At 38.6% G+C, this 15,125-nt stretch overlaps 2 protein-coding genes across 2 annotated transcripts in view; both read left to right on the top strand.

Annotated features, from left to right (window-relative positions):
- LOC121425629 (nucleolysin TIAR-like) overlaps window positions 1-10,021 on the top strand; it is a 42,992-nt gene extending 32,971 nt beyond the window's left edge. Inside the window, exons 5-10 of the mRNA XM_041621751.1 lie at window positions 343-466; window positions 1,725-1,808; window positions 2,955-3,039; window positions 4,960-5,092; window positions 5,713-5,882; window positions 7,130-10,021. Coding sequence (XP_041477685.1) covers window positions 343-466; window positions 1,725-1,808; window positions 2,955-3,039; window positions 4,960-5,092; window positions 5,713-5,882; window positions 7,130-7,313 — 780 coding nt within the window. The 3' untranslated portion in view covers window positions 7,314-10,021. The remainder of the gene's footprint in view (window positions 1-342; window positions 467-1,724; window positions 1,809-2,954; window positions 3,040-4,959; window positions 5,093-5,712; window positions 5,883-7,129) is intronic.
- Window positions 10,022-15,100: 5,079 nt separating this feature from the next.
- LOC121425169 (probable E3 ubiquitin-protein ligase HECTD2) overlaps window positions 15,101-15,125 on the top strand; it is a 37,782-nt gene continuing 37,757 nt past the window's right edge. Inside the window, exon 1 of the mRNA XM_041621170.1 lies at window positions 15,101-15,125. This exon is cut by the window's right edge and continues 383 nt beyond it. The gene's annotated coding sequence lies outside the window, so the exon portion shown is untranslated.

Here is a 15,125-nt window from a genome sequence, read left to right as displayed (position 1 = left end):
AGTCAGAAGACTTATCCACTGGGCCACAACGCTCAATTACCAAAATTACCAAAATCTTGAAAGTACTCAGTTCCCATATCAACACCAAGTGATACCCAGTAAGCTTCTTTTCAAGTTTGGTGTTGTGGCTGGTGTAACGATCAGCCCCACACCATTACCAATTTTTAACACTGAACTCGAAAGGACCAAATAAAGAATCCTAGCAACAGCTCTCCTCTTGATGTTCAGTGCTGTGGCTTGCGTAAATTCATCTTTCAAATCCAAACTTGAAAGCACTCAAACTCTCATGTTTATAATAATCTCATCTGATTCCTTATGTATTTCTATTTGATTTAATTCTAGGATGCACAAAGAGCTATCAAAGAAATGAATGGTGCCATATTACCGCAGTATCCAGGGATGAAGGCGATCCGTACAGGCTGGGCCACAAGGAAACCAACATCTCATAAAGCACCTTCAGTTGAAGGTAAGCCAAGTTCTTATACATTGAAGTAAAATGTTGTATCTATAGTATACATGGAAATAGGTATATGGGACTACATGCATAACATAATATCACAGTATCCCATAATGAAAGCGATTCATACAGGCTGGGCCACAAGGAAACCGACATCTCATAAAGCACCTTCAGTTGAAGGTAAGCAAGGATCTCATACATTGTAGTAATATGTTGTATGTATACTATACATGGAAATGGGTATATGAGACTACATGCATAATGTAATACCGCATTATCCAGGGATGAAGGCAATCCGTACAGGCTGGGCCACAAGGAAACCAACGTCTGGTAATGTTGTATTTATACTATGCATTGAAATGAGTATTTGGGACTACACACACACACACATTGATAGCATAATCTTCATAGTATCCTTGGAATGAAATTGATCTGTACAGAATGGCTACAGAGAAATCAACATTTCATAAAGCCCCCCTTAGTCGAAGGTAAGCTGAGATCTCGTAAAAGATTGTAACATGTTTTGTAGATCTGTACAATCAACAGTATCCTGGAATGAAATTGATCTGTACTGACTGGGCTACCAGGAAACGGTATTTCATAAAACAAACCAAGTTCTCATAAATACCCACTACTCAAAGAATTATTGACCTGGGTTTGCAAGGGGAAACTCTACATGAAAATGGATATATGGACCATATACAAGGGCATAATAGTATACAAATAGCGAATAGGCATGAGTGCGATGGTGCGAGATTTTGCATGAGGTGAAAGAAAGATGCTCTATTCAACGAGGCATTAGCCTCGTTGAATAGAGCGTTTCTTTCACCGAATGCGAAATCTCGCACCATTGCACGAATAAGAATATTCGCTATTTGTGTTGTACAACGCCTCGGTATCTAGCGAAAATATGAAAAAAACAAGAGTTTTTCTCTCCAGTAATTTATGAAAAGGGAGCAAAAATATTGAAAGCGAAAAGCAAAATCTCACAAGCTGGGCCCACTTCAAGCGCACATGATCTTGGACAGCATTGCGCATTTAGCAAGCGGGCTGTACGCGCATTGTCATCTTATTCAATGAAATCGCATTGTGACGTCACCTTGTAAAACCGTGCAATGGTACATTTTGGATGGTACGTCTTGTGTGCAACGGTACGAATGTGTGACATTCAGCCTCCCATTTGATCGCGTATTACAAGCTAAGTAGGCGTTGTACAATATTCTATAAGGATCTACTAATCTCATTTTGCAATGTGATTTTATTACAGCCAAGGACTATGATAAAGTATTGAATGAGACGAGTCCCAACAACTGCACAGTCTACGTAGGGGGTCTGCAATTCAAATTCACAGGTAAAGAGATGATTGATGATGGTGATTGTGATGATGGTGGTGGTGATGATGATGATAATAATGACAATGATGGTTATTATGAAGATGATGGTGGTGATAGTAATCGTTATGATGTTGATGATGATGATGATGATGGTTATTATGAAGATGATGGTGGTGATAATGATGGTGATGATGGTGATGGTGATGATGATGACGATGGTTATTATGAAGATGATGGTGGTGATAATGATGGTGGTGGTGGTGATGGTGATGATGACAATGATGGTTATTATGAAGATGATGGTGGTGATAATGATGGTGATGTTGGTGATGATGATGACGATGGTTATTATGAAGATGATGGTGGTGATAATGATGGTGATGTTGGTGATGGTGATGATGATGATGATGGTGGTGATGGTGGTGGTGGTGATGATAATGACAATGATGGTTATTATGAAGATGATGGTGGTGATAATGATGGTGATATTGATGATGGTGATGGTGGTGGTGGTGATGATGATGATGATGATGATGGTTATTATGAAGATGATGGTGGTGATAATGATGATGATGGTGATGGTGGTGGTGGTGATGGTGGTGGTGGTGATGATGATGATGATGATGGTTATTATGAAGATGATGGTGGTGATAATGATGGTGATGATGATATTGATGATGGTGATGGTGGTGGTGGTGATGATGATGATGATGATGATGATGATGATGATGATGATGGTGGTGATAATGATGATGATGGTGATGGTGGTGGTGGTGATGATGATGATGATGATGATGATGGTGGTGATAATGATGATGATGGTGATGGTGGTGGTGGTGATGATGATGATGATGATGATGATGATGATGGGGGTGGTGATGGTGGTGGTGGTGGTGATGATGATGATGATGATGATGATGATGGGGGTGGTGATGGTGGTGATTATGATGATGATGGTGATGATGATATTGATGATGGTGATGGTGATGATGGTGATGATGATGATGATGATGATGATGGGGGTGGTGATGGTGGTGGTGGTGGTGAGGCAATGTATCTGTTAAAAACAGTTTGTACTCAGACATACATAACAATCATTTTGTACATAATATCAAAATTGTACGCTCAAAATCAATCAATAAAACTTTTATTTTGCTTAACAGAAAACGTTCTACGGAAGGTATTTGGACCGTTTGGTGAGATTCTGGAAGTTAGAACATTTCCCGAGAAGGCATTCGCCTTTGTCAGGTAAGATTCTGCTGTACTGTGGTAATGGGGGGGTAGTCTATAGACACATACCCTTAATATTTACATGGTACATAATACATTATGTAGAGTCTGAAGTAGTGAGACAATATTGAGTCACATGCTGTGTCTCTGGTTTTATCCAGATCTTGGAGTCTAGTCTTCACTCCAGACGTGTAATTTATTAAACCGTCAAATATGAGTCTATTTTAATATGCTTTTTACATTGGATTTTCTTAACCCCGTAGTATCCTTAACCCGTAATTTTTTTTCCCTTTTCACACGAACGCCGAATTTTCTGCCAACCCCTGCCAGGCAAATGCTTGCTTATCTCACATGATTTAGTAATCCCCAACTAGTCGTAGCCATTCATGAGTCCTTTGCTCTGATTGGACAACAGCGCTGGATCCGTTGCCCCTAGGGCATACATCGAGCGCTGTCCTTGACTTGCCGGGTTTCTTTTTACACAAGTGACTATTAACGCTGCACTCTCACTCTTAGCACCGCTATCGCTTGGTTAACCCTGCTATTTTGCAGGTCCAAATAATCCGTACTTTACATGGGGTTAGCCCATTTCGCAAAAATGCTGTGTAAACAGAAAGTGGGCTAAGCTTAACCCCGTAATGTAGGTGGGGCTAAATGGCAATTTCGCCTGACCTATATATAGTATGAGTTAAGGAAATTTTCGCTAGTGTAAAAAGCATGGAAGGTGGCAGGAAAGCAGTATATATGTATATAAGAATGAGACTACCACTGGACTTGGATACATACCAAATTATTAAACTCAATTATGGTCAGTTCCCCATGTCTGCGCACCCGCGTATCTGCACGATTCTAGTAAAAGAAGATACGCAACGAGCACAAACTTTACACATGCAATACATAGACAGGTATTCATAAAAAAATCTGACTCAAAATGATGAAAAATAATGAATTCAGGGCATTTCTTGTGACGGCCTCAAAATGCAGCCTCTCTCATCAAAATCCCCGAATCACGTGCAAAGTGAATGGGTGCGCAGACATGGGGCACCATTTTTTTTCAATATGAAAATGACTGCCCGAGGTTTTTTCACGGAAAATCATATGTTTCTTTCGTATTTTTATTAGATATTTGGCACACTAACTCATAATGATATAAAGGAACATTATTAACTGAAAGATAATGTGAAATAAAAAGAAATTCATGTTAAATCTTAACTCAAATCGTTAGGTGCGCAGACTTGGGGACCACCATCATACAATTGTTAGGGTTGCCTTGCAGCTTCACACTTTCTTCAGTTAATATAAAATAGGCCAAATTGCCCTTAACCACCATCTAATTTCCCTCCAAGGGGGCAAAATGTCAATTAATTTCTCTCTATCAACACAATTTGCCTCCGTTTGTATTATCAGTTTGAATCACTCAGTTGCACCCATATTATTTTAATGATTAATTTCTCTTGGGTATGCGCGTTTCAACTAGCCTTTTTATGACTTTTTATTACATGCCCCATTTCCATTCATTTGTTTCAATACTACATTGTCATAATTATGTGCCAACTATTATTTTACTTTTACCACTGTTCAACTTATGTTCATATGATACCTTTGTTTTTGCAATCTATATTATATTGTTTTCACATTGTATTCTTCTTAATGAATTTAGAAATGAGTAATTGAATTGATTTGAATATTCTTTTGATCTTGTGTCATAAGGTGTAAATTGAAAATCTATTTTCAGTCATTTTTTTTGTGGGGGGATCAATTAGCTCTGTATACTAATTTGATTCCTTTTTTTAATATCACTCTAAATAAGTTCCTCAGACATCTTCATGTGAAAAGGGGTAAAATGGGAAATGTGTTATTTTACTAAAATTTGTTAGGGGGCAGGAGTGGTAATAATTCAGTTTTAGCAGCTTTATTGCATCTTTTCCCTTCTTTCAGATTTGGAAGTCATGAGAGTGCAACGAATGCTATCGTATCTGTCCACGGATCTACGATAGAGGGCCACGTCGTGAAGTGTTCGTGGGGAAAGGAGAGCAGCGATTCTTCTGGCTTTCAGCAGTCACATGCCCAGGTGGGACACTTATGTAGGAAACATGAGACCATGTGACACCAAAATTAGCAATCGTTCTTAGTCACTGACTTTATGATTGATTACATTGATCGTTGTGTGCAATTATTCATTAAATCAGTCATTGTATTATCAGTTGTTAGACTTTGTGCTATAGGCCCAGAGTTCAGTTAATTACCTAGACCTGTTCATGGCATGCAGTTGTGCTCGAAAATTAGTAAAACCCACCATAAAATGCTCTCCTATATGCTGAGTAATAAATAAAGACTACAACACATATGTTCAGCGAGCCCAGAGAAACAAACAATATTGAATGTAATATTTGATCACCTAATTTCACAATAAGACATCCAAAACGGTGGGGTTCACCAGAAAAATGAGCACAACTTCTTAGCACCACTATAAAATACACAACATCAGAATCACATTTTATAAGAATAACGTGATTCCAATCTATCTTGGCTATAGAAAGCCAGCAGTTCCATGGGTTCGATATCGAGAATGCATATGAGAGAGGGCAGTAGACTGTAGAGATATGAAAGATAAAAGGACAGTATGCACTTGTTTATAAAGTGATTCCTACTTTTACGAACAGCTCTGTGATTGTATATTTTGTGCGTTAGTCTCAACAGATGCAGGTACAACAAGGCGTAGGTCAATTCTACGGGCAACAGCAGCAACAAGGTTTCAACCAGTTTGGTCAGTACGGCTATCAACAACAGTACCCGGCAGGAGGGGGCCAACAGTATGTCATGCCAGGCGTACCACAGAACCAACAGTATGGTTACTACCAGTAAGTATTTATAATCGATTCTGATTAAAAAAACACTCAAGATAGGATTGGCCTTGGCTGCTGTGCAAACCCTTCACTTTAGTTAAGTGGTCTGAATACACAGCCTCAACGGACTTGTAAGCCTGAAGGCCACTTTTATATGGGCTAGTCTTGTGCATAGACCCACTTGTTGTTCAAAGTTTCAATCAGGGTCTGTGCCCGCAGACTAGGCTTGGCCTGGACTTTAATAACAGTCATAAAATTAACTACTTGGTCCAATTGCCACACAAAGCCTGTTCATTGTTTCGTCTTGTGAGATATTCTATAAAATAATGGACCTTTTTGTATGACCAACCCACCCATCCCCCGCTCTCCATTCTTACTTCACCAGATGAACCGTGCCAAGCATGACGATTTAAAAGTACAACCCTTATAAGGAATTGTTACACAAAGATAGAAGTTGTTTTTCCAGATGTCAAAAAGCGTTACTCGTAGTATTATTAATTATAATTATACTTGCTTATATAGCGCGTAGTACTTACTTTGTCAGAAGTCTCTAAGCGCTCTACAGTATGCAGCATAATTACCCTGGCTTTACCAGTGCAGCTGTTACGCGCGCTGCGTTTCAAGGAATAAATTCCTGCCAGGTACCCATTTACCTCACCTGGGTTGAGTGCAGCACATTGTGGATCAATTTCTTGCTGAAGGAAATTACGCCATGGTTGGGATTCGAACCCACGACCCTCTGTTTCAGAGTCCGGAGACTAATCCACTGGGCCACAACGCTCCACCTGTTATTATTTCACACAAGGATGTGCAAAAAATATGTTAATAACATCTTGATAACATTTTAGGACATGGTGAGTCCTAGAAGGACTAAGAAAAGTGGATAGAGGTAGAAGTGAAATGACGAGGCGAGAAACTGGTAGATTGAAAGGTAGAGTATTCTTTTATGAAATGTCTGATTGTAGTTTTTAAAAGGACTGTCAACCCGAAGAGGTGTGAGGCTTGTGTGGTTGGCGAGATGAAAGAAGGCTGGCTTGAGTCGGCAAGTGGAGTGGCAGAGAGAAGACTTCACGTTTCGGGCAGCTTGACTGCCTGTCTTCAGGAGTCTTCTATCTCTATCCACTTTTATAAGTCCTTCTAGGACCTTCAAGTTCCCACACAGTGTACCGAAAATCCTCTTCTGCATTTGAACAAATTTATATAGTCCCGCAAGATTTTACTGAGGCAAAGTTAACTGTATTTAATGTTTTGTTTGTCTGCAGGAATCCCGGTGGTATGGTGATGCAAGGTGGATTCTTGGGAGGATACAACGGAGGCGGCGGCGGCGGAGGTGGCGCCGGACAAGGAACACAAGGTGGCTACATGATGCAGCAGCAACAAGGAGCGTCGGCGGCACTCTATCCAAACTCTACCCAATCAGGATACATGCAACCTGGTTACCAATGAAGAAATAGATAAATATATATCAAACAAATGTAATATATGACCGATCTCATGCATCGATAGAATGCGTGGTGCGAGATAAGGACAAGGATTTCTTAAAAGTTGTACCGTTGCGTGGTGCAGGTAGAATATCTGTGCTGTGTACAGGTGAGAAGGTGAGAGCATACTGGAGTGTTGGGGGAAAAAAGTGAGCGGAAAATCTGCGGCAGATGGGTATTTTTGAAGTTAGTGTAAATACAATGCGTAAGGAACAAGTAACAGATAGATTATATGGTTATATTAACAAATTATTTGAGAAGAACTGAATTTTAGTGACTTCGTGAAAGAGAAATATTTGCAATATATACCTCAATATATGATTGGAATTGTGTAGAGGTATAAGGCATTCTGTAGAGATAAATTACGATGACCCCCCCCATGAAGGAAAGCAATATGATAGCATACTAATATGTGTCGATGTTTCCGATTGGTCAGTCTGGTGACGACATCACTCCATTGCCCAATCGTAATCCAGATAGGTTCGCTGCATCATAAGGTCTGAACTGAAATGTCTTAGGTTTTGTACATCGTTAGGAACACCGTCATTGACCCAGGCATCTCTACTAAAAGTGGACGGGTGAATTTATTTCCAAAATACAAGAGAAATATGAATAATTTTGCATTATCCATTGTATTTCCATTGTTATTTTCAATTGATACTGCTTTTTGGAGTGTTGAGATTGTTGGTTCTGATGAAGAAATGTACGTGTACAACTTTTTAGGAGAGACAAAAGTTTGCGTGAACCTGAGATGCAGCCCTTACACACAAGACTGTTTTGTTCACTGGTACCTGGATTTTTGTGCATGATCCTGAAAGGAATAGATGAAATAAATAAAGTAGAAAAAAAAAACATCAATGAATAGACTGAAAGGAACTTTGCTGGTTCTCTTGAAGAAAAAATAATAATGATCTGTTTATGTGAAATATGGATTAATGATTAGTGGTGAGCTATTGAACAAGGTTGTCTAAGACAAACCATTGATTTTCATATCTCGTTGTAGGCGTCTTGTTTATCAATTTTCTATAACATTCTGTATTTTCCATTTGACTTTGAGTAAAGCATTGAACAGCATTTGGTGATGTAATCAATGAATATGTTACAGATGTATCAATGAATTGTAGAATTCCTGAAGTAGTAGACCTTTTCAAAAGATTGTCTGATGTTGGTGACGTGTGAAGCCAATCTGTCGATTTGTCAGTGTAAATCTAAATCTGCATGCAAAGTAATGCCTCAAGGCTTCAACCCCTGTATTAGTATTGCCTGGTATGCGACATGCTATGTTGTCATGCAAACTTATCCCAGTATTCTGCGTCAAAGTAAGGCATTACTTTGATTACTTGCAGCCAAATTTAATCAAATATCTAACATTCTCTATAGCAGTACTCGTCCATGCCCTTAGAAGGCTCTAAGCAGTATTTCCAGGAAATTACGCCAGGTATCTCTCTGTATATTTAGAAGTTATTTTCCTCGTGAGCCATATACCTTTGCAGACGCCGCAGGCCACCTCGACTCTGTGTACGTTTCACGAGGCATTGCTTTTGCCAGTCCGCTCCTATCGTGGTCCGTGCAACTATGCCCAGAATATTAATAATCGTCTCAGGATTTCTCCTTGTGTGCCTTGCTTTAGTCCACTCCCAGATTCAATGAGTTATTTAAAAACGAGATTGTGTGTCACGATTCCTTAGGTTAGGTCGCAAATTGTAGTCACTTGCGAAGATGTATCTTGCATGCATGTATGATGTAGATTCTGATGAAATCAGCTCAATACTAGGTGTGTTCTATATGTATCGCATGTAGAGTTTAGGTCAGGCTGTATCATGTTTTCGGCGGGATTGTCGTGTTTGTTTTAGATCATTATGTCACCTTCTAACCATGGGTATGAATTTGTTTGGAAGATGGAGAAATCGATGTGTACAAAATAAAAAAGAGATATATCGTGGCTGCTCTCGGATAATCAGTGTCTATCACGGTAATGGTCGTGGTGAGTTTGGAGTAACTTTCTGCCCGTTTTATGATGTAAATTGAAAGCAAACTATCAAGTGTTCTTATTAAGGTGCACCACTGTATGCGTGTCATGTCGTTTTAATTGAAGTATTTAATATTATGTGTGTGTGAGACACAAAAAATTTGATTCCTGTGATAATTGAGATGTCGTTATCACGTTTGTTTGTAAATTAATTTGAGAATCGACGTTGAAAGGGAATTCACGAGGACCGATGTTGAGCGACTATGTTTCGAAATTTGTTATCGTCGATTGTGAGAAGTGAGAAAAAAAATTGAACAAAGGTTGTAAATATCATGCACTTACAGGTGACTAGAAATGCTTAATAGAAATTTAGAAGCTTTTTTAACATTTTTTTTATGTTTTTTTTTTTCAGAGTAGATTTTAGTTGACACCCTGTAAAAACTAACATATACATGTGAGAGAAAATGCATGTTGTGTGTATAAATGATTGTAACTGAGTGACAGCGTTCAGGTTTACATGTTACTCAACAAATTGTAAATGCCAAAATTAAGCACAGTGTTTAATGTATAGATGTTGTAGTATTTTGTGGTTGTATGTTCATGAACTAGGATTGTGAATTCAAAAATGCACTGTACGGTAAGATGTGGGAATTTTGTAAAGAATGTTAGTGGGAAGATAATTAAAATTGATTTGTAAAAATGTACTCCTGTCTTTGGCATTTCTCTTAGTTTTTGAAATGAGAGTATTTTGTTGAAATGAGAGAGAAAGTATAATAGAGATATACCTGGTGGGTTTTTCATAAAGCTGTTTTTAAGTAAAGAGTGACTTTAAGAACGACTGGTGAACCTTTTTTATGTGCTAAATAATCACTGATGAACATTTAACAGTGAATATCATTTACCACTAGAAAGGATCACCATTCGTGTTTAAAGTCACTCTTAACTTACAAACAGCTTTATGAAATGAATCCCCGTTGATAGACCAGTATGGGCCACACAGAAACATTGTTAGCACTAACAATGCACTGATACCCCTTTCATAAACCCCATTAAAATGAATTAGGCGGCTAATAGCAGCATAATTTGGTCGTAAAATTGGAGGAGGACAAGAGTTATCCGCATTACTCTGATGCTGCTATTATCCGCATAATAGCAGCATCGGGACAAGATTTTGAGTTTATGAATGCATTTCCAAATAATGTGGATAATTGCCATGGTGCGGTCACAAGGTCACCCTTTTCCAACACAACCGCATCGGAGGGGGCGTGTCCAGTTGTCATGGCGATTATCCGCCTTTTTCAGGACGGGCGCTCGTTAAAATAATGCGGCTTATTTTCGGAGTTTATGAACGCAATTTTTATTGAATTATCCGCATTACTCTTAGGCGGCTAATTGGAGGATAGGTTTATGAAAAGGGTATAAGAGAGGCCCTTTCACATCCGGTAATGTCTCGGCGATGCCTAGTGTCACAACAGCACGTTATTTACATCTTGGATCAACGTTTGACATCACGAATCCAAAAGATGCGACTTGCCTGCTGTTAGTGCTAGCCATGTTTTTTGCTGTCGGTACTCGTGCTTAAAGTGATTGGTTAACATTGGTTCGACTTTTTAAAAATCTGAGCTAGAAGGTCAAACTTGTCACCTGTGTCTCTGATATGTTACAAAAATGAAGCCCAGGAAAAATTGCGTTCGAAAATAATTATTTAGTGCTTCAAAAATTGAAGTATAAAGTGACCGGAAACACCTTAATATCATCACATACACTTATGTGTACTATTTAGGCGTCTGTAAGACACCTATTTAAAAAATCGGGATTTGACTTGTAGTTTTGGCTTTTCATTCTCAATAATAGTTGTTTTCAGGGTTTATTAGTTCTAATACATGCACTTGTACACATGTTTCATCTTGGTTAGAGAATTTTTTAAATCTGCTGCTCACAAAGTTAAACAATACCTTTAATGCTTAAAAAAAAAAAACTTTCAAATGAAATGTATCTCAATATTTGCTGTATGAATCTTCATGAAGTTCCTGCATAATATATGAGTGATTCTCCTTAGTAGTCATAATGTAAATAAATATATGCAAATAGTTCTTACATGCTGTGGAGAAGAAATAAACTCATTTGTAAAACATGGGCAAAACTTTCAAAGTTCCAATCATGGATGAAATTTTCCCAGTTTTAGCCTGTGTTGACAGACCCCTAGTGTTGTAACTGAAATACTTGTATACACGTGGGCCCATTTCCATGGACAAGAACCATCAGTAATGAAACTGATTATGTGAATCGTATGAACATGTCTCCCAAGCTGGTTAATCTAATGAATAATGGCCCTGTCTTACAAAGAGTTGCGATTGATCCGATCAATCACAACTATGGACGGCCAGCAACATCTAACGTCTATTATGCACGTTTGTTCAAAATATTTTATATGATGTATATATTTATGCATTCATTGTTTTCTTGAAAATTCACTGTGCTTCTCTTTGCTTACAAAGGACATTGTCAAAATTTCCTGTAGAAGAGAATTATGACACTAATGGATTTCCATAGAGTTACTTTTGATTGGATCAGTAACTCTCTCTGTAAGACGGGGCTCTGAATTCATATTCTGCCAATTGAAACTTGATTGTAAATTGTAATATATTCTTGAAGCCAATAAAGCTGCAGGAAGATAATATTGGTGATGATGATTAGGAAGGGGAAGAGGAGGATAATGATGAAGAGGGTGTGATGATGATGAGGATGGAGATGATGATGGTGATGAGGATGATGACGATGATGGTTATCAGGATGACGACGATAGTGATGAGAATGATGTTGATGGTGAAGATGATGATGAGGACGATGATGAGGAGGAGGATGATGATGTGATGATGATAACAATAATGAAAAAGATAATGAGGACCTGGAGGAGCACAAACATTAAAACCCATCCTTAATATTCAAATATAATTCATTCTGTCTAGTGTCTTACAGTTATCTACTACATTAGAAATTTTTTCAAACAACTTGTTAAGTATCTTTGATTAAATTTGATCTCCCTTTCTAATAGAGCAAATAGTGCATGCTAGTTTGGCGTTGCTTGATTAACTGGATTGGATGGACATCTAGCTTTTAATTTGTGACTTTGCAATTGCCAACACCCGGAAAAAGTATTAAATTTCTCTCAACGCTTTTTGAGGTAAGATTGAAGAGCGCCACCTCTATTCGCTACACCGGTAATCTGGTAATACTGTCAATCATTCCCTGGTCGAATCAATAGGTAGTTTTTGCTTCCACAATGCAAGACGAATTCATCAACACAGTAAATGTATTTGTAATGCTCGTCGAATGACATTGAACAACTTGGAAGCCTTTGTCGAAAATTGGAGAATCAGGACAGCACTTTTGTCCGAAGTTTTGGAGCTGACGAAACATTGCAAATACTATGTCTTTTGTCCAGAAGAGTCCGGGGCGAAACGGCTGTTTTGATTCACCAATTTTCGACAAAGACCTTTTTGGTTGTTCATTGTCATTAAGGGCATTTTACAATACATGCACCATAATACAGAAAGGCCATCCCCCCATGCCAAGAGGTCGCCCCTTCCCCTACTTTTTTTATTTATTTATTCATTCATTTTATTATTTTTTTTATTTATTTATTATGTATTTATTGATTTTTATAAGTTTAATTTATTTATTCTATTATTATTCATCATTATTGTTATTATTTTCATTTATTTATTTTTTTAATGGGGGGGGGGCAATATTCTCATTCCAGGATACCCCTCCAGCTCTATCCAATCTTTGTCAAATTATCTTGATAATCATTATAATGAAAATTCCTTTCTGGAGGGAGGGGGCATGACTCTTTTTTAATAAAGCTCTATAGAATGTTCCCTCATGGCACCATCACTTTCATATCCTGACGGTCACCAGCCCTACTATTTTGATAATTGACTACATAAAAAGAAAAATCTATATAATAAAAAAAAAGAAACGGCCTTGTCCTTGTATGGCCCTGAAATCTCTAGTGCTTATTTCAGAACAGAGCTAATGGATTACTGCATCTGAATAAATTATGCTAGAAGCAATTCACAACGTCTTTTGTTTCCCCCTCTCATAGTTTTCTTCCTTTGGTGCGTATTGGTGAATACTTGTAATGAAATTCTATTCTTCCCATCATCATTGATATCATTATTATGATAATAATCACCTTCTTCTTCGTTTTACTCCTTTTAATCATCGATCATCATCACCATCCTTTTCATTATCCTTTCCCCTTCCTTCTCATCATCATTATCATCATCATCATTATCAATATCACCATATATTTCTATCCTCCTGCTCCTGCTCCTCGTCCTCATTACTAGCCTCTTTATTATCGTTATCCTCCTCCTGCTCGTGCTCCTCCTCATCATCATATCCGTCCTTTTCATTATCGCTATCTTCATTATCGTGCTGCTCCTCCTTATGGTGCTCCTGCCCCCCCCCCTCCTCATCACCACTATCCTACTCTTGCTCATTGCTAGAATCCTCCTGCTCCATGACCTCTTCATTATCCTTATACTCATCTTCCTTATCATCCTCATCATCACTATCTTCTCTATTATCTTTATCCTTCTCTTCCCCTTCCCGCTAATCCTCCTCCTCAATACCACCGCCAAAACCAACATCACCATCATCATCGTCATCATCATCATCACTATCAACATCCTTGTAGTTGTTGCTATCTTCTTCCTCCCCCCCCCCCTTCCTCCTCATCATCATCACTGTCCTCTTCATGATGTTTATTCTCCTCCTACTGCTCCTCCTCAGTCTTTTCCTCCTCCTCCTCATCTTCTCCATCTTCTTCCTCCTCGACCTCCTCCTCTTCCTCCCCACCACCATCATCATCATTATCTTCATCATCATCGTCATCATCATCATCATCATCATCGTCATCATCATCATCACCATCATCATCTTCATCATCATCTTCATCATCATCTTCATCATCATCATCACCACCACCACCATCACGACGACGACCACCAACATCTTCCCCACTATCGTTATCCCCATCCTCCTCCCGCTCCTCCTTATCATCTTTACCACCACCATTTTCGTTATCGAGCAGTGTAATTACAGAAAGGGGGCCCTAATAGTGAAAACAACTTTTAACAGAAATCTCGAGGAAGAGACATATTATACGGAGTTGGGAAGAAAGGAGAATATAAAAAAGAAGAGGCCCGAGTATTTTAACTTTATCATACCCCTATTTCATTATTTTAACAGAGAATAATAAATGGAATTATATCACCTGTAGGACGACCCCTACATCGAAATAATATTATGCCGCGACTGATTATGGATTAAGAACTGAAGAACTATTTAGGTATTATATGACTTTGGTGGATGCGATTTAACGTGACTATATCATGACTTGTATATGGCACTCTGGGCTTTGGTGATATTGGCGCCTCTATAAAATTTGAGGAAAAAGCTACAATGTAAAATTTCAAGTCTAATCCTCGAGTCATTGGATTGGACTGTAATAAATTTCCGAACGGTTAAGGAATGAAAAATTGTGCCCTTGGGAGGCAATATGGAAGGGCGGTGAATACTCAAATAATAGCAGCGCTCGGTCGTAAACGACGAGCGATCACACGAAGAAAAATGGTTGACTGTCGCCTTGGCAACAACGAGCCGAAAGGGCTACGGAATTAATCAATATTTCTACTTTTGTCTGCGCGCAAAGGGGGCGTATTGAAAAGCGAGCATTGTTGTGTATAAAATAGGACCGTGATATTGATTGATTGGCCAAAACGGTGTGCTCCAAGAGAG

This window comes from Lytechinus variegatus, chromosome 12 (genome assembly GCF_018143015.1).
Source record: "Lytechinus variegatus isolate NC3 chromosome 12, Lvar_3.0, whole genome shotgun sequence".
Lineage (NCBI taxonomy): Eukaryota > Metazoa > Echinodermata > Echinoidea > Temnopleuroida > Toxopneustidae > Lytechinus > Lytechinus variegatus.
This window is presented reverse-complemented; position numbering and strand designations above follow the sequence as displayed.